General features: G+C 40.3%; 1 protein-coding gene across 1 annotated transcript in view; it reads right to left on the reverse strand.

The window, feature by feature from the left end:
* LOC118117604 (xenotropic and polytropic retrovirus receptor 1 homolog) overlaps positions 1 to 22,892 on the reverse strand; it is a 73,701-nt gene that overhangs the window by 16,869 nt on the left and 33,940 nt on the right. The window contains exons 2-10 of the mRNA XM_035169958.2: positions 21,614 to 21,665; positions 8,802 to 8,903; positions 8,325 to 8,548; positions 7,184 to 7,333; positions 5,776 to 5,859; positions 4,110 to 4,191; positions 2,890 to 2,979; positions 2,499 to 2,596; positions 1,942 to 2,121 (exon numbers count right to left, since the gene is read on the reverse strand). Of these exons, the coding sequence (XP_035025849.1) occupies positions 1,942 to 2,121; positions 2,499 to 2,596; positions 2,890 to 2,979; positions 4,110 to 4,191; positions 5,776 to 5,859; positions 7,184 to 7,333; positions 8,325 to 8,548; positions 8,802 to 8,903; positions 21,614 to 21,665 (1,062 nt within the window). The remainder of the gene's footprint in view (positions 1 to 1,941; positions 2,122 to 2,498; positions 2,597 to 2,889; positions 2,980 to 4,109; positions 4,192 to 5,775; positions 5,860 to 7,183; positions 7,334 to 8,324; positions 8,549 to 8,801; positions 8,904 to 21,613; positions 21,666 to 22,892) is intronic.

The raw sequence follows: 22,892 nt of genomic DNA on the forward strand, positions 1-22,892 counted from the left end.
GAGACGGAGGGATGGACAGACAGCCTGAATGCATAATGCCTCAGGCCGCTGGCTATCGCCGCCACTGAGGCATGAAAAAGTGAAGGGGGCTCAGCACTGTCTGGAGCCACTGGAGCTCCTCAGCATCATGGTTAGTTTCTTCCTAGGTTATATGAGCTAACTGTGTTTTGGTACTTTCTTTCATCTTTACCCTGTTAGTGGGAGCTCCACTGCCGAAATAATTGGGTGATTAATGGATACAATCTACAGAAAAATAATTGTCAACCATCTCAATAATCATTGATTCTTAAAGGGCCAATATTTTACACCTTTCTGGGATTTAATTTGAGGTATTGGTACCTCTTCTGCCTCTCTCTGGCCCTCTAGACAGAACAGGCTGTTTTCCTTGCATCCCCTCCTCTGATGGCTGAGTGCACTTTGAGTGACACGTGACAAGTCTTATCACGGTCTCATTCTGGCGCATTGACGATCTCTCTGGTAAACACAGCTGAAAGTCACGTTGTTATGTTTGGATACAGCTTTAGAAGACGAGCCACATATTCACAGTCAGTTACAACAGGATGTTTCTGAACGGTAAGTTACACCAGCCTCATGTTTGTTCAAGTTTTAGCAGGACAGTTGGCCAATGTAGGAGTAAGTCCAGAGTTACACTACGGAGTAACGTCTGCGGTACTCCGTACTGAGCACAGCGACACGGCACATCAGAAATAAAGCTTTACCGCTGGTCTCGAACAGTAACGTTCTTAGGAGGAATGTGCGCGGACACATTCTCTTCCTTGCATCCCTCCACGCTGCAGTGTTTCTTCAGTGTTGTTTGTTGTGGTTAGCCTGTGGTAGCTAACAAGCTGCTAGCTCAGCAACATGTCTGCTTCGTGTCGAGTTCGGTGTGGAGGGGTGGTGGTGGGTTCGGAGGCTGGACTGGTACCGGCTGGGTGGGGCTGAGTGCGATTCCATGATGACATCATACGGAGAGGAAGTACGAAACGCAATGTTTCGATAACATATTTCTTCGAATGGACAGAGTGAAAAAGTCCGCGGAGTGACTGTTTTCATACTTTGAGGGTACCTACTGACCCCCTTCAAGTAATTATGTATAGTAAAAGCTCAGAAAATGTATTATACACAATATGGGCCCTTTAAAGTAAAAAGTAGGAGCTTTACTGCAATCAAAAATGAGTAGCACACAAATCGTTTATCTACAATATACAACTGCTTCTTTATCTAAATTATACTTCTCCATTATTGTGTATGTTGAGCCGAAACCAATAATCACTTGTTATCTATTCATCAACTCTAGAATGTCCTAACCTTGTTAAAAGTGAGGATTATACATAAATGCAATTGGACAGTTTTTTTTTGACAAAATGAGCAACATAAAGATGAAACCTTTGGCAGATTAATCATTCGTGAAATGTTCATTGAAATCGTTCTACAGTTATGGCCCTTTAAAGATATTGTAGACACAAGAAAACATAAGGAAAGCCTTTAACAGACATCTTCTCTTTGGTTTAAAATATTTCCCACAGATATTCACCCCTGACCTCCCCAATTCTTATGGAAAAGAAAGGGAAGATGAATTATATCTTATGTAAATGGTTAAATGTTTTTTGTATTTATAAAGAGCTTTTCTAGTCTTGATGACCACTCAAAGCTCTTTACAGTACAGTTTTACATTCACCCATTCACACACACATTCATACAGTGCATCTATTAGCAGCACTTTGTTGAATGTCTGACCTACTAGTTGTTTAACAGTCAAGTTAGATAAAGGTAGGGAAGTTTTTACCATAAATATTAGAATGATGTTAGATCACTAAAATTGCCAACCACTTCAAACATCTTTGTGAACTATAAAGACCACAATTTACTGTGTTGATGAACAAAAAGGTGAACAGTGTTGATACAAAATGAAGTCTGTGTGATTATTTAATGAGTAGTTACCAGGAGTTTGAGCAGCCAGAATCGTGACTTGTAGTAGCACGTCTTGAGAGGGTTGATGAGAAAGAGGAGGAAGAAGCCGTACAGAGCCAGAGGGTTTGCCTGCATTGGTACCAGGATGCTGTCACTGAAGAGACAGGACAGCAGGCTAACGCACCACAGCACACCCAGCAGACCTGCAATCTACACACACACACACACACACACACACACACACACACACACACACACACACACACACACACACACACACACACACACACACACACACACACACACACACACACACACACACACACACACACACACAAACACACACAAATGAACATACAACATCCATCCACTCATTATCTATAACACTTATCCTTTGAGGATTGCAAGGGGAAATGGAGCCAATCAACAGTGTTGTTATGGGAGCGTGCTATATAATAGGCCCGGCTAATCAACTATTTTTATAATCAATTTTAGCCAAGAAACTTACTACATATTCTAAACCATTTGTTACGAGCGTTTTTGCGCAGGTGTGCATGTGTGTGTTTTGTGTGTGTGTGCACTCAGACCTCAAACAGATGTTGGTGGGACAGGTTGTTTCTGGGGTTGAGTTCAAATATGAGCACATGGTTGACTCCTGCCTGCCTCCAGCCGTACGTGTTGATGCCTGGAACATGAAGACAGGAAACAGTAAGACTAGTGGAGGAGGTTGTGTGTTGTGTGATCATTGAGAAGAGAGACGGTCGGACAAGGAACCATTCAAGTTGTTTTTGTGTTTGTGCCTACACATGTGCATACATCAATCTGCCTAACTGACTTCTGTCACATTAACGTGGCAGTGGATATTCTTTCATTTTCAGGTGCAACTAGGTTTGTTTTCTAATACTGAGAAATGTCCTTGTCCTCAGCTCAACTAAAAAATTTGCATCGGAGCAACTCTGTGTGTGTGTGTGTAAATACCTAACAGGAAGAGAAATTCTATCAAGAGGAATCCTCCTCTGTAGATCCTGACCATGGGCCACACATTAGCTCTACGAATCATCACAGCTCCTAATGAGAGTGACAGGTGAGAGAGACCGTAGAAAACAGACAAATGAAAGACATATTTCAGCAGCAGACATTTTCCAAATACTTTTTGCTATAGTAATAAAGTGTCTAAACAAAGGTGGATCCAAAGGCATATTCATTCATTCTAGCAAAGTCATATAAACCAATTTTCACAATGTCAAATATATACATTTAGGGCTGGGCGATAAAACGGTCGAAATCGATAATTATCGCGATATAACTTTTCCTCGATAGAGATTTAAGACAGGTTGATATAACATCGATAGAACTCACAGATTACGACGCAGCGTGGTGTTCTAACTTCATTGTTGCAGTAGAAGCGACGCCCCGTTTATCGCGGAACATAAATATGAATTCAGCAGGTTTTTATAAAGATCAGTTCAAGTGTGATGATTAGAAAACATCTGAGGAGCAGAGTCACTTGCAGACCAGCGGAGTAATGTGCCAACGTGCAGTGGCGCTGATTTAAGTTAAGATAAGATCAAACTTTATTGATACACACACTTGGGAAATTCTGTTGTTACAGCAGAAGGCACGTCAGAATGTGGAGCACAAGAGAATAAAGAAATATAAAAAGGCAATAGAATAAATATAATTTTTTTTAATTAAATTAAGAAAATGCTGAGAATGTACATTGTATATCCCCTTTTTACTGTAGTGTTTTGTATGAAATGTTATAAGTAAAGTGCAGTGGCACAGGATGATTGTATGAGCAAGTAAAAATCTGTTTTGTGCATAAGAAAAAAAAATTGTACATAAGAACATTGTACATAAACACAAATGTGCAAAAAAGTTATTTTATGGTTATATAAATTATATCGCGATATATATCGATATCGACTGATATGAAAAAAATTATCCTGATAAGATTTTTTTTCCATATCATCCAGCCCTACATTTTGTAGTATAGAAAACAAACTATAAAACAGAGGTTTAAATCTTTCTGAAAAATGTTACAGCTCTTGGTCAAAGGAAAAAATTCCTTATTGTTTTGATTAATTTTTTTTCCTGCTGTGACCTACACTAACCACATGTTTAAGTATCAGACCTTTAAAGTCGCAATAATAATAGATCCTGTGGTCTGTGTGTATGTGTGCGTGTGTTTGTTCTACCTGTAATGACCACTGTAACCATTAAGACAAGGAATACTCCACAATAAAGTCCGACTCTAAACGTGGTCCAAGCAGGTGCAGGCTGCAGGTAGAGACACAGGCAGCATCTTAGCAGGATATCATGATATGATACAGAGTGAAACACAAGCAATATCATTAAACACTTAAAGTGTTCAAAAATTGTATATATATATATATATATTTAATATGATTTATATAGACATTATAAATATTCTGAACTGTAAACCAGTGTGTGGATATCTCACATAACTGGTCCCCTGAGCTTTTTCTGTACACAGATAGCTGTTGAGGAGTTTTTGAACATCCTCACACATTACTGTATATGCCATTATATATGATGCTTATAGTGTAGATTACATCATAACTTTACACCATTAAGAGAATAGTGCCTGTCTAGGGTGCTGGCTTAGGGACTTTCATATCTAACTCAGATGCACCAGACAGAGAGACACCAACTTCAACTCTCACCAACTTTAACTCTTTTGCGTATTTCACCAGTGGCAAGACGTAAGGACACAACGTTATTTAGGAATGCTTACTTTAGGCTTAACTATCCAATAGGATGCGAACACCTACATGTAACATAGAGAGTGACAGCAATTCTAGCCAATCATGGATGTGCTGTTGGAATGGGTGACGCAAGTAGAGGAAGATATATGGGGATGCTGTGGGAGACATCTTCAGACTTGGGGGTGACAATTGCTCGTTACTCTGTTAGCGTTTGTATATTGTTACTGTTTTTCTGTTATTTGTTTCCTTCTGGTCTCCTTGATGCATCAAGTCTACATTAAAACCTTCTGCATAAGACATCAGCCCCTTCCTGAGTTCTCCTTTGACCAGCTTCCAGAAAACTTCCATAACAATAGCTACACCATCCACCCACCAACTCCCCCACCCATCCACCTCAATATGTATACGGACATTATATTATGTTATCTTCTTGTATCTCTGCAGAAGCACTGCTGCAGTTCTCTGTTATTTAATTATGTCTAAAACGGCAAAAACAAACAGTATCTTTGCATATAGATTTAACAACATGTCATTTGCTTTGGCAGTAATGTAGAGTTGAAGTGAAGCACATTCAATTTGAAGCAGCTGTTCTATGAACTGATCAGAGAGGCAGAGGTTAAGGGAGGTAGCAATACACGGAGTATAATTTTGTAATTAATATAAAAAGAGAGATGTTTTCTGTTTCGAGTTTCTCCACATCTTATCTCTGTGATCATATTCAAAAGACTTCTTATCAGACTGGAGAGAGAGATGTTACACTCTTATACATATTAAATAAGTGCTTCCTTGTTAAAATGTATCAATACTAAAAGTTTGAACTTTTAAGCATTGGTGAATGTTACTGATTGACATAATGATGAAATGATTATAACTTGACAACTGTAAGAGGGATGCAGTCCAGCAAATTATGAATACATTGAGAATATAATCATTTTGTGGTGTAGCTGTTCATATCGATACTGTATTATTTAGTTTTTATTGTTTTTAAAAATGTTAAACATTGACAGAAACAGATAGACAGACGATGCAATAAATTACTTTTGGAGCATGGGTTATAAAGTCACTGGCTCTCTATTCATTCACAGAGGCAGTACAGTGACAAATTAAAAAGTATGTGTGTGTGCATGCATCTGACCTGTGCAGCTCCCAGGGGAGGTACCCTCAGCCTCTTCATGGCCTTCTGCCTGTCACCACCTTCCAACTCTGTTGTAACCAGCGCCTGAGAAACAGAGATTTAGAGATTTGTCCTGTTCCTCTCTGATCATGCCAACTTCTTTCAGAATCGTAACACTGTAGATATCATACAACCTACTGTAGCAATCAGGTATATGTGTATATGTGAATATGAGCAAGACGACATGTATGCGCCCCTGGACAAATTCAATACTTGATGTTTTTGTTGTGAAAAGAGGTGATTCCAAACACTGCAGCAGATAGACATAAATTCTTCATTCTTCAAAAATGTTAATTCACGGGACTGTGAGGGTTATTCCAGAAGTCTCAGCATGTTTATTGAATATGTGCATGGTGGAGTTCTAGCTTCAGCTTTGGGTCAATGTCCTGTGGATCTGTATTTTTTTCACTTTAACTTTCTGGACTGACTGCAGGACATCCATGTGAATGTTCTGCAGTCAGTCAGTTGACTTCTGTGTTGAAGTCACATATGAGGTTTCCTCATGAGACATAAGACTCTATTAATTCTGTGTTATTTCTGAACTGTCAACTCCTCTGCAGTCATGTGAGGGTTTTTCTTTCGGTCTAGCCGACCTGCAGCTTTATCTCTATGTTTTATTGGTCTTCCACATTTCACTTTGAGATTTCAGTCTGGAAGACTCTTCTTGCTTTATAGCATCAGTCAGCTTCATGTTCAGATCCTCAGTCAGTCAGCTTCGAGCCTATGTTTGCTGAGTGTTCACACAAAGAGTCAGAGAATTTATCATTCCCTGTCAAATCTTGATGACAGCTACTCACTTGGCCTACAAATGTCGAAGATAATGAAATGTCTAGAATCAGCAGCAACCAGCCAAGTGTCAGTAAACAGTCGCTCACTTAACTTCTGTGTTATTGTTAAATAATGGTGAGAAGTGACCTTTGACCACCAAACTGTAAACATTTCATCCTCAAGACCAAGTAAACGTTTCTGTCAAATTTGATGAAATTCCCTCAAGGCCCCCTCGTTCATGAAAATGTGACAGATGAACCCCAAAACACTGAAGAAAAGTGCAAACTCTGGCATGTGATTTTGTGTTTATTTCCTTTATTCAAGAGTGTGCTTTTTTATTTTGAGAGAGTTCTTTCTTCATTTTACCTTCAGATTTTGTAATGATTTCCCTCACCGCCCTGTCCTCTCTCTCAAATAACCCCTGATCAAGGGCAGATTCTCTCTGCTCCTGCTCAAATCTGTTTGCTCTTAGGTATGCTGTTGATGCATTCCTGTCCTGTGTTGTGCTTCAGTTTAAGTCATTCTCTTCATGCTCTGTACACCAAACTTCTTTACTTGGATTTTTTTATTTAACTCTACATATAAACAATTGTGTGTGTACCTCAGTTTCGGAGATGAGCTGTGTAATTTTCTTGCATGTGTAAAACGGAGCCACTTCAACGTGGGCCACCCTCCAGTCGGCCCCCCTCGAAGTCTCCAAAATCTTATCATGCTTCTTTAGGATCTTCCTGAAACCTGTGAAGTTCAGGTTCTGTAGAGACACAGAGGGAGAGACAGAACAGTGTTTGATGAAAAAAGAATTAGAACAATCAATACGAGCTGATTAAACACTTGATGAAAGATGTGAAATGAGCTAAAGAGGAGTAAGAGCTCTGCATGTGGTCCAGCTGTGTTTTGTAAGAAGATGAAATGCAGACTGGATGTGAATTATAAGCTTGTTCTGCAATGACTGAACAGTGGGGATAAAAGCGGCTTCATCTACACATGCAAGCACAACCTCCTTTCATTACTTAAAACTGTTTTAATTGGCTTTGACTGAGTGAGAACAAGCTGTGGACATCTATATTATAAAGTTAATATGGTGAACATTTTAGCTCATAGCAGTGTATTCACACATCCAGCAGCTGCAGAGCAACATTAGAAGTTGTAGTTATTTGGTCTGGTTTGGTCTCCACAACTTCCCTGCTGAATGCTTCATTACATTCACCAGCTAATCACTGACGTATATTATGGTGATAGGCAGGGGTGAACAGTGGATGATGGTGCTAGTCCTCGATGGTTTCATCACACCACTTACATTACACATATTTATTTTAATACCAAAAGTTGATTAAATGACTGATTAGTGCAGCATTGGTTTGATTTTACTTGACAAACTGAGTAAATAGTTAAAAATAAGAAGTTGACATTTATTGTTCTCTTTAGCTATGGTAACACCTGTTTTAGCAATGAGGAAAGGACACAAACAAATGATTGGCCCTAAAATACCATAACTGGTGCAGCTCAAACCATAATTATGAAGAATAAATAATATTAACTATGTGTCAACCTGTCTGTACTAATTGAATTATTTAAAGATGAATGATTATTATGTTGTATGTATATGAACAGAAACGCAGTTTTTGCTTTCATTGAGCCTTGGAAAATTGAATCAAGCAGTAAAAATGTGTCCCTTGTGTTTGGTTATTTGTGAGTGTTGAGATGAAGTGTGTGTGTGTGTGTGTGTGTGTACGTGTGTGTACCTGATAGTTCTGCAGTAGTATGAGGCTCAGGTAGAACTCGGAGAAAGCCAGCTGCAGATCCTTGATGTTTCTGTGTTTACATCGTTCCTGCTGCGACAGGGCGAACACCGTCTTCCTCCTCCTCAGGCCACTACTGTTAACCGCGCTCTCTCTCTGGGCATCCAGTGAGGACTGCAGCTCATTCTGCAGTGTGGCGAAACGCCGCTGAGCCTCAGCTAGCTTTTCTGAAGAGAGAGTAATGGAAAACGATTTAAAAGACAGAAAGGATGCTATCCATTTAACACAGTTAAAATAACAGAACTTTATTAGGAATGCCCCACTAATGTTGGGTAGTTCATCCCTTTGCTCTGGATTCTTAAAGATGTTAGAAACTTTCCTTCCTGTATTACAATATTTTTGCAGATTTGTCAGTTGCACATTCATGCTAACCAACTCCATTTCTACCATATCCCGAATCTAATCAGTTGCAGTCATTACCAGAGTAGAAGGTGTTGATCTTGGCCAGTTCTTTTTCACATGTCTGAAAGAACTTCTCCTCAAACTTGGCGTAGTATCTCTTAACTGTATCTTCATCCGTGACTGTGAGAAGATAAGAGTCATTAGATTCATGAACGAGACCTTAATGTACCTGAATTTAGATGGGAAATAAACAGGTGACTGTGTGTATAGTTCTGTTTATGTGTGTCTTCTTCTTATTTTATCACACTTCATACAGCAAAGCCCTGTACTGTCCTGCTCTGACCAGCAGGTGGAGCAGAGACACAGCAGTAGGTGTCCTGCTTCCAGATTCTCCATTGACATTTTTTGTTGTGGAACACACACACAAATAATCTAATGCTATCTGAAAAAGCCAATATGAATAAAGCCATATAACATGTAAAAAATTATGACGATGAAGATCTGAGAAGAAAGAGGAGGGTTAGAATCATTATTTTTAACAGGTAGTCACAGTCACATCCTGATGTAAGAAAATTGTTAATTTGTTAAAATGTACAAAAATAGGTTCAATCAGCTTAATGAACTTAAATCACTCTGTATACAATATCATTGGAGAACACAACACAATAGTTTTCAGATTGTTTGTGTCCCTCACAGACAAACCAGCTAATTAACTCCCATTAAAAGATGAATTAAATTTTATAGTCATTGGATTAAAAAGTTATGTTCTAGAAGAGGCTGCACTCTTTGCTTGCCCTGTTTACTATAATCTGTGTTAACACTAGCAGGATGTCAAACATTGTAATTAAGACTTCTAATGCTGGGATCAAGACAACATAATAGTTGTGTCTCTTGAGATAGGCATTCTATCAGATAAGTGGAGACTTCTCTCTACATCCCAACCAGTCACAGCTTTCCATCATTCTTGACATGCACAGAAAGGTGCCAGATTTCACTGCTCCACAACATGCTACCATTTGTAAACACAGCTGAATCTTTTCCATTTCCATCAACTGTCCTCTCAGACTGCCCCGCCTAATGGGGCCTTAGCTGGGACACTTAAACCAGTTTAAAAATGGGATCTGATCCCAACATAAGAGCTGATAATTTCAATACTGTCATCAGGCATTGTGCTCTCTTTCAGGTTATCTCCGTCTCTAAGTCAGTAATTAGGGCCCGAGCACAGACATTGCGAAGACCCTATGGAAACTGATTAATTGCCTTTTTGAGGGCTTAAACGTACTGGAAAACTCATGAAACTTTGCAGAAAATTCAAAAGTTGTGAAAATGTCAGCATTCTGGAGTAATTTGAAATGGGTGTGGCAAAATGGCTGAACAGCGCCACCTAGAACGCACCCCGAGTTTGCTTTTCCACTGATCTGCACGGAAATTGGTACACACGTGCATCATGACTAGACGAACAAAAAAGTCTCAAGGAGCATTGTATTTAGTGGCCATTTTTGACCATTTATACTTGTTGTATTTGAACGAACTCCTCCTAGAGCTTTCATCAGATCAACTTTAGATTCAGTGAGTGTCATCTCAACAACATGTAGATTAAAACTACCTCAGTTTTTTTGTGTACGTCACACGGTGTTACCGTGGCGTGGCATCGTATTTTGATGATTCGCCAAAAAAGAGGGATTTATTATAACTCCTCTGTGCATTGTCCAATCAGCCTCAAAACTGTATTACACGATCAGAGTCCCGCCCTGATCAGATCCATGTCAATATTTACTCTAAAGCTTCTTCAACAGAGCCCACTGTTATGTGCCAATAAAAAAAAATCATCTAAAATCTCTGATAAAGGTTGTTAAGAAAAACATGTATTAGAAACCAATCTTTTGAAAGCTGCAAAGTATAAAGTTTTTCCAACAAAATGTTATGTGATCAGATTGTGTGATCAGAAATATAATAAAGTTATATTTACTCCCAGTACTTATATGTACTCCAGTGGTATGGCAGAAGGTATAAGTGCTGTTTAAGCAATTAAGATGCCTTTACAGAATCCTGTAAACTTTCTAATTTTTGATATCAAGTCTTTCAGACTGGTGCTGGTAGAGAGTCTAGAGTCTGGTAAACACTAATTGAACAGTGGACACAGAGAACCTGTGTGTCCAACCACTAACATGCACCCACTGTCACGCCAACAACAACCAAACAGCAGACCAGGCAGGCGGTTTTGAGTCAGGCTGTGCACACTCAGTGATTCACTGTGTTTCAGACTGGCTGCTTTTAGACAAGACACCAAATTAACTAAATTGGAGTGTCCCAGTCATTCCCTGCCTCCCTCACCCCTCCCTCCCCCTTTCCCACCAGCACACAAACACAAAAACAGCCACCACAGTCAGACTACAGTAATCTCATTATCCCTTTTTGGCCTTATTTTGCTCTTTTATTTGTGTCTCAGCTCATGCCATCGTGATTATTATCATTATTACCATTATGACATGTCTGTCTCTCAGTAATAGGCTGTACTTTCCACTGGTCAATTGGTGTTTTTTGGTTTTTCAGCAACACCCTCCTTTGCTCTCAGTTACACACACTTACACTTCGCCACCCAGTGCAGAGGTGTTTTCTGCCATCATGGCTCTGCAGTAGTTAGACAAGGACATAGTTTTCCATTTAAAATGATAAAGGCTGGTTTTATTTGTTCTAGCTTATATATATATATATATATATATATATATTGTCTTATTCAGTTTTGACTCTCAAATTAGATAATAAAAGAAGTTCTATGGCTGTATGTATTTGATTTTCAAAGGGTTTAAACTGTGCCAGGTCAAACAACAATGATAGCAAACATCACTTCCATACAGGGTTAGTAACATATTGTTAAGATATGTTGGTATTTTTGCACTGGTAACAAAAATGTCCATGTATCATATTCCGTATCAGGAAGGGAAAAGTGTTATCGGAACATCTGGTCCTGTGATGGAGGCTTTTGTTTGGGACTGGGAACTGGGGTTATTGTGTAATGTTTGTAAAGCAGGAAAAGATGAACCAGAAAGTGATCAGAGTCTCAAAGCTACACAAGTAACTGAGTTGTAGTCCTTCAATAAGCTGGAGCAGTGGTCCTGTATGTTTTCCTCCCTGGTGGGGCAGTGAAGTGCCATCTGTATTTTGGCTGTTCATGCCTGATGCTTGCCCTAAATAGTCAGGAGAGTCTGGATGTTTCATGCTGGTTACCTGCTCAGCCAGATTTTGTGATGCCTCACTTACACAGGCCTAAGGTGGAACTTAAATGCAGACTGACAGACACTGTGATGCAGGTTCCACCAGAGCTGAACGGGAGGCACAGGAGTGGTTAAACAGGCAACCAGCAGACAGACTGTGCCGAGGGAACACTGACACATTATCTGGTGACAACAAGGGATTAGCCTCTAAGAATTATGAGCCTTTCATAACAGGGAAATGGAAAACAAAGATTATGTAAGAATCTCAGAATTAAGACTTAAGTAACCTGACAATTCATATAGTACCCTTCATAGTATATGGCATAGTTGCATTTTTTTCTCTAAGTTGATCTTTCCAAACTTTATACCAGCCAATTATATGTATTACTACTCCCAAACCCAGTAAATGAGACTTACTGTACAACTTACACTCAAAACAAACAGCCGTGTAATTAAATTATCATTGCCTCAGCTTTAATTGAAAACTGCGCTCTTTCCACTTCATTAGTAAACGTCAGTCATGTTTTTAAAAAAAAAATGCAGCAATCTTCAATGGATTTTTGCAGGCACCCTGTCTTTCAAATGCTGTGCAAGCAATTCCTGATAGTGTATCAAGCTGCTGTGTTCAAAAGAATTTTGTCACTTCAGTTTGAAGCCAAAGTTGGTCTCATGGGAGCGAGAGAGAGAGAGAGAGAGAGAGAGAGAGAGAGAGAGAGAGAGAGAGAGAGAGAGAGAGAGGATAATGGAAACAGAGTGAGTAAAGAAAACAAATAGATCATGAGGGAGAGCATAGTACAAGGTGAAGGGATATAATGAAATGATACAATGCCTATAAAAAGTATTCACCCCCCTTGGATGTTTCACCCTTTTGTTGCTTTTATACATGAAATCATGGTCAATATAATTTGGCTTTTTTGACAAGAATTTGCAAAAAAAGCTTCTTTCATGTCAAAGTGAAAACAGAACAAACTAATGTCAATTAATTTAAAATATATAGTGTAAAATAAGTGTTTGCATAAATATTCACCCCCTTTAAAGTGACTGACCTAATTCAACAGAGGTCCAGCTAGTGTCACAGTTAGTGAAATGGAGATCACCTGAGTGCAGTTGATGTGTGTCAAGTGACTGGAGTATAAGAACACGTGTGTCTGGGAGGTCCAGTCTCTGGTTCATCAGGATTCCTGCTACAATTGCAACATGAAGACAAAAGAACACTCCAAGCAACTCAGAGAAAAGATCATTGAAAAGTATAAGTCAGGAGATGGCTACAAAAAGATTTCCAACTCACTGGACATCCCACAGAGTTCAGTTAAATCCATCATTAAGAAATGGAAGGAGTATGGCACTTGTTTAAATCTGCCTAGAGCTGGCCGTCCTCACAAACTGAGTGACCGGGCAAGAAGAAGACTGGTGAGGGAGGCCACCAAGATACCTACGACCACTCTGAAGGAGTTCAAAGCTTCAGTGGCTCAGATGGGAGAGACTGTACATACAACAACTGTTGCCTGGGTTCTTCACCAGTCGAAGCTGTATGGGAGAGTGGCAAAGAGAAAGCCACTGTTGAAAAAAGCTCATATGAAATCTCGCCTGGAATTCACCCAAAGGCATGTGGGAGACTCCAAGGTCAATTGGAAGAAGGTTATTTGGTCTGATGAGACAAAAATTGAGCTTGTTGGCCATCAGACTAGACTCTATGTTTGGCGAACACCAAACACTGCACATCACCACAAACACACCATCTCCACCGTGAAGCATGGTGGTGGCAGCATCATGCTCTGGGGATGCTTCTCAGCAGCAGGCCCTGGAAGGCTTGTAAAGGTAGAGGGGAACATGAATGCAGAAAAATATCGCCAAATCCTGGAGGATAATCTGACTCAGTCTGCAAGAGAACTACGACTTGGGAGAAGATTTATTTTCCAGCAAGACAACGACCCCAAGCATACAGCAAAAGCTACACAGAAATGGTTCAAAGACAACAAGGTGAATGTTCTGGAGTGGCCAAGTCAAAGCCCAGATCTCAATCCAATCGAGAATTTGTGGCTGGACTTGAAAAGAGCTGTTCACGCCCGATCCCCGGGCAACCTGACAGAGCTTGAGCTGTTTTGCAAGGAAGAATGGAGACAAATTGCAGTGTCCAGATGTGCCAGCCTGATTGAGACATATCCACACAGACTCAGTGCTGTGATTGCAGCCAAAGGTGCATCTACCAAATACTGACCTGAAGGGGGTGAATATTTATGCAATCATTTACTTTACCTTATATATTTTTAATTAATTGACATTATTTTGTAAAAATCTGTTTTCACTTTGATATTAAAGAGTTTTTTTGTGCAAATTCTTGTCAAAAAAGCCAAATTATACAACAAAAGGGTGAAACATCCAAGGGGAGTGAATACTTTTAGGCATTGTAGTTGGTTAGTGGGATTGATTTAACAAGCTTCTGTTCATGTGATGCAATAATAGCCAACATCTCTTAAATCTGCTTGTGTCTCAAAGTCCACCGTCTCCTAAATCAGTGCCATGCTTTATGACTTCAGGCAAATTTATCGAATTTATTACAGCTTGAACATACTCAAAAACTCACCAAACTTTGCAGGCACATCAGGCATGGTAATAATGTACGTATTCTGGAGTAATTGGAAATGGGCATGGCAAAATAGCTCAACAGCGCCCCCTTAAACGCAGCAATTCTGTCTGGGTTAACCGATCTTCACAAAATTTGGTACACACGTGTATCATGGCCAGACGGAATAAAAAAGTCCCTGCCACCAACTTGATTAATGCAACAGAAAGTCAGCCATTTTGGATTTAGTGGACATTTTACAGGTTGTGTATTTTAACGTTTCATAATTGTGAGAATGAGCCATTAAACTGATAATTCACTGTATAATTTACACCAATACACTAGCATTGAAGAGGAGAAGGGAATTTCTTCGGGAGAGCAGGTGATTTCAGGCCAACGTATACATTTAACATTTCCAGCTATTAACTATACCTGTGAGTCAAATCTGAAAATAAACCAAAGTCAAGGAGAAGAAATGAAACAAAATGACAGCCAGCGAGACAGTCAGGTGGATTTATTCATTAGTCAGAAAATGAGAATGGAAAAGACTTTGAATCACACGGTCATATTGAGTGACAGCATGTGACTGTAGACTTCTGTATAGAACATATATTTAGGGTTAGAGAGACAAAGGCCAGGCTGTTAATTACTCAGTCAATGAGTCATACCATAACTGATAAAAAAAGAAGAATGGAGTATGGTAGTATATAACGCACTGAACACTATGTCTACACAGAAGGTGCAGAAGCTGTTTTACTTCTTTGTCTGTGTCTACACTGGATGCTGCTATCAAGCACAGTATTTGGTACAGGTTACCATTTTTGGGCAAAGCTCAGAGGCAAACACAAACCACTTTGGGTTGTGTTTAAGTGCATATAGTACAAGTGAAATGCAAGATATTACAATGCCTGTGCGGACTGTTCCTTCAGAGCTGCAGGACTGAAATATGTGGTCTTGTCTGTGCGGACACAGACAGGCATGCTAATAGCTTTGGGCATGTAGCTTTGATATTTTAAGGATAAATCCATTGCTTGTTTTCTCGAGGTGAATCCTACAGAGGAGGACCTCCCGCTGTGTTCTCACATCGACTTCTCCATAGTTCCTGCAGACTTTATACCTGATGGGGGCCTGACAGTGAAAGTCTGCAGAAACTCTGGAGGTTCTCACTCGAACATTCAGGTTCACACAAAAACCTCCTCCTGAGAAATCTCTCTGAAAGCAGCTTATGTTACAGAAAGTACTAATAATGAACAGAGGTGGCTCTCACTCCAAAGTGAGTGAGAGCGTTTCTATTTTAACGTGCACACCTTTTCTAGCATATACGGTAGTCTTATTTTAACCTGAGCAGCTTTTTCCGTCTTTACGGTAGTAAATCCTGGCAGCATATGGTAGAGTTTACTTCACTGTACCATAGAAAGTTGGAACAAAGATCAAAGTTAAAGCTGTTAAGCTGTTTGTTTGTTGAGATTGTTCATATGTGTAATGCAGTTATATATTAAGAAAAAGAAGAAATGGGGAAACTTTTTTTATAAAATTAAGCACTTAATTTAAAGATGCCATTTTTTAAAGTCTTTTATAAAATTTTGGAAAGAAAACCTTTTATTTATTTTTTTATATTATTTTTATTTTCAAAAGCAAAAGGAATGCAATAATACAATGTACATGTACTTGAAATGAGAAAATAATAGTTAATTAATTATTAGAGTACACTTCAGTTCAGTGTGAAAATTAATAATAAACATTGTTGAAATACTATTAAATTGTACTTTATTTGTTTTATTTGACAGTCAGTTTTTGACTTCATACAGACATTGATACAACTATTAGGCTACTTCAAGACTGTTTTTTTTTTATGCTAAACTTGAATTTACACAGTGTAAATATTCCTCCAGAAATTTACTTGAATTTTACTTTGGTTTTCATTTATTTTGTTGTTGGACAGCTTAATGTAGATTGATATATTCCTTTTACTTTAATGCACCAAGCTCTTTCACTAATCTTATTTTGGAGAGATATGGGACTGTAATAGAAGTTCAGACTGGGCTATTTTTTGTTGTGGAAAAATGCCTTGCAGTCCATACTTTGTTTTTGTCAGATTTGTTTGTAACAGATGATTATTAACCCTTGTGTTGTTCCTGGGTGGAATTGACCCAGAGTGTGTGTGTGTCTGTGTGTGTCTGTGTGTGCGTGCGTGTGATCATACGCAAGCCCTGGCCGGTCAGGGTTAGGGTTAGGGTGACCCAAGGATTGTCATTATCCAATTCTCCTGGGGTAATTGAGACCAATGGATTGTCATTCTCGATTGTCATGGGAGGGGTCATTTAGACCCCCAGAGAGGGCGCTGTGGTGCTCTGTGGGGTCATTTAGACCCACACCTGATTCCAATTGAAATCAAGGGGGGGTACATTAGACCCACATATAAGTCTCAGTGTGCCACTCTCTCACGGACCATGGCACGATGTCGCGTCAGGAGCGTTTCACCAGAGAACAGGTTCTCCAACAGCTATTCTCCCAGCAACCATCCTCTGAACCCGAAGAGGACGCGAAAGAGCCAGACCGAGAAGCGGACAGAAAAGCAGACAGAGAGGACGGAGACGGAGACGGAGACGACGGCGATAGCGACGAAGACGAAGACTACGACCCAGTGGGTGATGCTTCTGCAGATTATTCATCCTTGGAAGAAGAAGAAGGAGGAGGACAAGACACCACCACCACCACCACCACCACCGGACTCGTGGAAAGAGAGACCTTCCCCTCAAGAAACGGGGAAATAACATGCTCCTCCTCCTCCTCCTCCTCCTCCTCCTCTGCTGCGGCTCAAAGCGGGGTCCCCCGGGGCCCCACGATCCATGCGACGTCCCGCACCGGTGACCTAGCCTCGACGTTCCACCTGTTCATCACACCGACAGTAGAGAACATCATCCTGGAGATGACGAATCGGGAGGGTCGTCGAAAATACGGTGACGAATGGAAAGGGATGGACGAGACCGACCTGCGCGCCTACGTAGGGCTGCTGATCTTAGCGGGCGTGTACAGGTCCCGGTGCGAGGGCGCCGCCAGCCTGTGGGACGCCGAGAGCGGCCGGGCGAAATTTCGTGCCACGATGCCCCTAAAACTCTTCCACACGTACTCCAGACTGCTGCGCTTTGACGACCGCGAGACGAGACGCACGAGACGAGCCACGGACAAACTGGCGGCCGTGCGAGAGGTCTGGGACGCGTGGGTGTCGCGGCTACCGCACCTCTACAACCCGGGGCCCGAAGTGACCGTGGACGAGCAACTGGTTCTGTTCAGAGGTTAGTCTTTTTTTTTTCTCATATTATTATTATGTTATGTTATGTTATGTTATGTTATGTTAGTTATGTTATGTTATGTTATGTAGATAGCGGCTGCTAGTCCTCGTCCTCATCTCATCTCTTCTCCTCCTGTTTTTCTCCCTAGGCCGGTGTCCATTCCGTCAGTACATGCCCAGCAAGCCGGCGAAATACGGAATCAAGTCGTGGGTGGCCTGCGATGCGAAATCAAGCTACGCTTGGAAGATGCAAGTGTACACCGGAAAGCCGAGCGGCGGACGCCCAGAACGGAACCAGGGGTTGCGGGTAGTGCTCGATGTAACGGAGGGACTGCACGGACTGCTCACTTGTCTATTGCGCTACGTGTGCGTCCTAATATGGGGTGGGCTATGTGAGGGGGCCAACAGCCGGGGGAAGCAGGGACAACACAAGGGTTAAATAGATATAAATTAAGTTTTTTACTTTTTATATTTGATAAATTCATTATTATATTAATCGAAAAAATAATCGTTAGAATAATCACAAAAAAAATAAATCGAGAGGTGCAGCCCTAGTTGATATATTTTACAATGAGCTCAAGTGTTGGACCAACCACCCAAGGTCATTTTCTCATATGAATTCTAGACAATGTCCACACATCTGGGGCCTCATTTATACGTACGTAGGATTCATACTAAAACTGTACGTGCGCAAATTGCATATGCAAAAAAAGATTCAGATTTATAAAACTGGTGCACGCACACCTCAAGGCAATGTTCCCTTTATTAATCACAGTCCGCCTGAAGACGTACCTATGTGAATCTGCCTCAAAGTCTGCACGCCCACATTTAACCATAAATGGTCAATGCAAAGCACATCATGAATATTAAATTCTCATGCTGACCAATGGTTTTCTATGGTGAATCATGACATCAAGCTATGAGAAGAAGAAGTGAAACTGTCTGACACTGACATCAAGGTGGTTTTTTTGGAGTTGGAGGTGAAGAAAGACAGGTTGTTTGGTGGCCACAGCAGTGGCATAAATACATAAAAAAAAATTATTAAAAGAGGCTCTACATTGAAAGGTAAATATTATACAGTGTAAATCATACCACACACATATTGGCTAATAAACCAGAGTGGTGAGTACTTGTGTTTGTACTCGGATGGTTCATCACCAGACAACAACCATCTCAGTTCACACAACAGTTAAACTGGAAATTACACCGTCCTTCTAAAGGCAGGGTTTGTTTAATGTAATCTCTGACTGATTTGGACATTTTTCTTCTCATATACAGCTCCTCTAGGTAATGTCTACAAAAGTTCTGGGTTGCAGTGCAATGGTGAAAGCATTACAATATTGTCAATCACTTCTTCGATTCTTTTCTCCATTACCATCCAAAGAAACCCCTGCTCCTGAAGAGGCTCAAATGCCTAATTTGCATTCCAGTTTTTATTTGTGTGTGTATAGCACCAAGTAATATTTAACATGTAAACCGTAACCTGTAACATGTCCCCCTACTATAACAGAACCAACGGCATCGATGCCGTTTGTTCCCTTTGTTATTTTAATGAGTTACGTGCTTAACATTTTAGATAGATGGAGGCTCTGGTAAAATTCAATGTCAATATAACATGAAAGATACAAGGAAGAACATATTGTGCTTGTCACACTGTTCTGTATCATTTCATGAGCTAACAGCCCAGTGGAACAGAGAGGCCTGTAATTACATGATCAAAAATAAGGTCTCTGATAACGGATTTTAAGAATTTTCTAAGACTGTATGAAGCCTAAAATTCTTGTCATACTCTGGCTGTATTTTCACAAAGACACATTAATTAACATTCACATTCAGACCAAGTGAAACATATATCTCCCTCTAAGGGCACGGTCAGACATACACAAATGTGTGAGTGAGGAGGCAATTAAAACATTCACTTCCCGTGGTGCAGCAAATCCGCAGCATGGCTTGGCTTGAGTTCAACTTTGGTGAACTTTGACCAGCGACCTCTGTGTATGAAACATGCTTTATAAATAACATATACACTCACCGGCCACTTTATTAGGCACACCTGTTCAATTGCTTGTTAACACAAATTGCTAATCAGCCAATCACATGGCAACAACTCAATGCATTTAGGCATCTAGACGTGGTGAAGACGACTTGCTGAAGTTCAAACCGAGCATCAGAATGGGGAAGAAAGGGGATTTAAGTGACTTTGAATGTGGCATGGTTGTTGGTGCCAGACGGGCTGGTCTGAGTATTTCAAAAACTGCTGATCTACTGGGATTTTCACACACAACCATCTCTAGGGTTTACAGAGAATGGTCCGAAAAAGAGAAAATATCCAGTGAGCGGCAGTTGTGTGGACGAAAATGCCTTGTTGATGTCAGAGGTCAGAGGAGAATGGGCAGAGTGGTTCGAGATGATAGAAAGTCAACAGTCACTCAAATAACCACTCGTTACAACCAAGGTATGCAGAATACCATCTCTGAATGCACAACACGTCGAACCTTGAAGCAGATGGGCTACAGCAGCAGAAGACCACACCGGGTGCCACTCCTGTCAGCTAAGAACAGGAAACTGAGGCTACAATTCGCACAGGCTCACCAAAATTGGACAATAGAAGATTGGAAAAACGTTGCCTGGTCTGATGAGTCTTGATTTCAGCTGCGACATTCAGATGGTAGGGTCAGAATTTGGTGTAAACAACATGAAAGCATGGATCCATCCTGCCTTGTATCCATCCTGCCATGTATCAACGGTTCAGGCTGGTGGTTGTGGTGTAATGGTGTGGGGGATATTTTCTTGGCACACTTTGGGCCCCTTAGTACCAATTGAGCATTGTTTAAATGCCACGCCTTGTTGAATCTATGCTACGAAGAATTAAAGCAGTTCTGAAGGCAAAAGGGGGTCCAACCCGGTACTAGCAAGGTGTACCTAATAAAGTGGCCGGTGAGTTTACTTGCCTTGCTATTAGGGCTGTACCGTAGATTATTTTCTTATCGATTAATCTAACGATTCTTTTTTAGATTAATCTAGCGATAATCTTTTCGATGTATAACGATTCTTTTTTAAAACTCGATTAATATAATAATGAATTTATCAAAAAATAAAAACTTACTTACTGCGAATTTGCCTTTTACAGTCCCATACAAAATCTCTCCAAAATAAAATTAGTGCAAGAGGTTGTTCCATTCAAGCAAAAGGAATATAGCAATCTACATTATGCTGTCCAACAGCAAAATAAATGAAAACCATAGTAAAATTCAAGCAACTTTCTGGAGGAATATCAAAACACTGTAAATTCTAGTTTAGCAGTCGATCAAAAAAATGTATCTTGAAGTAGCCTAGTTGTTGTATCAATGTCTGTATAAAGTCAAAAACTGACAAAATAACAAATAAAATAATAAAAAAGAGCTTTTGAAAAAGGCATCTTAAAATAAAGGTCTGACTTTTCCCATTTCACTCGTTCTGCCAGTCGACGTATTTACCTAATCCATGATGCAACGTCGTCGCCCCTGCCCTACTTGCTATTGCCTTCACATTTGTGAATGTGTGACAGACACAAACAAATACTGTTCATTTTAATCTTATATTCATTTCAGTAATCATTTAAATCAAGGTCTGTATGTAAAATCATTTAAGGTACGATAGCAGCGGTTTGACAAATCTAAGCCAAATAAATGCCATCTGCCTACACCCTCTGGTAGTGTAAGTCATTTCCCACAGTATCATGTATTAAATTACATAATATTTTACTTATTAAAATGTTCTAAATAAAATGCTCAAGTCAATAGACCCAGGACAACACGCACACACATACAGTATGTAATACCTTCGATAGATGGTGCCTGGTCTTGAGCAGCATACAGCATCTCTTTGAAAGCCTGCAAGAGGAAGAAATTAAACAATTACATTGATTGCATAATCTTTTTGAATCAGGTCTTATAATTAATACATTAGTGGGATATTTTATATTGTCAAATACAGACAGAGAGAGAGAGAGAGAGAGAGAGAGAGAGAGAGAGAGAGAGAGAGGGCACGTTCACGTGAAGCAGCCGGTCAGTGAGTTTGTTGAGGAACAGTGGAGACAAACATCCACAGCTGCTCAATGATCAGAAGGCAAACCCTGCCATTTATATTCGACTCCAAACGAGGTCATTTACACTGTATTTTAAGCCTAAATGTGCGCCGATGTCTTACGACGAGGTGCATTCAGGGACCGTCGTAAATGCTAACGTCCACTTGCTTAGCCACTTCCTGGGGACTTTGATGATCATGTATCCCAAAAATATAGCAATATTTGTTTTAGGCCACATCGCCCAGCCCTAGTCTGCACATGTGGTGACATTTCAAGAACATCAACACAACAAATCACTCAGCATGACAGCTTTGTGCCAGATATACATTTTTAAAAGATTTTTTTTAAATCAATGTTATGAAGCATCTTGATTTGTCAGGTGAGATGAGCTCAATGAACACCTGTACATCCGCATAGTCATACTATCTAATCAGCCAATCATGTGGCAGCAGTGCAATGAATACAATTCTCCAGATACAGGTCAGGAGCTGATCTCCTGGGATTTTCACAGACCACAGTCTCTACCGAACTAAGAGGGCCCGTACAGTACACAGTGCACTGGTTGAGCTAATAGTAGATTTTTACGGAGAAGCTAAAATGAAAGCTGTCTGTCTGTAGTCTAGGGGCTCTGATGTAGCGTGAGGAATTTTGTGTCAATTGGACAATGTAACAGCAACTTAATTATCACACTGATCAGTAGGTGGCGCTATGACCCTGAACTAATATTAATATATGGAGCTGTTCAGGTCAGGATTGTGATCATAGGTCAGTAGTTTGGAGCCGGTTGGATAGTGCAGAGTAGATTTACAAAGTACTTCCTGTTTCATGGCGAATCAGTAGGTGGCGCTATGACACTGAGGAAATATTGACACAGAGCTGTTCAGGCTTGGTCTCTGATCATGAGACAGCAGTTTGGCGGTGATAGGACAATGCACACTGGAGTTATGACAACATCGTCTCCTTTGGCGAAGGATGATCCTTCGCCGCACCTCAATGTTGACACGGTTTGAGGAAATGTCACAATTCTGACCAT

Source organism: Hippoglossus stenolepis, chromosome 11 (genome assembly GCF_022539355.2).
Source record: "Hippoglossus stenolepis isolate QCI-W04-F060 chromosome 11, HSTE1.2, whole genome shotgun sequence".
NCBI classification, from domain to species: domain Eukaryota; kingdom Metazoa; phylum Chordata; class Actinopteri; order Pleuronectiformes; family Pleuronectidae; genus Hippoglossus; species Hippoglossus stenolepis.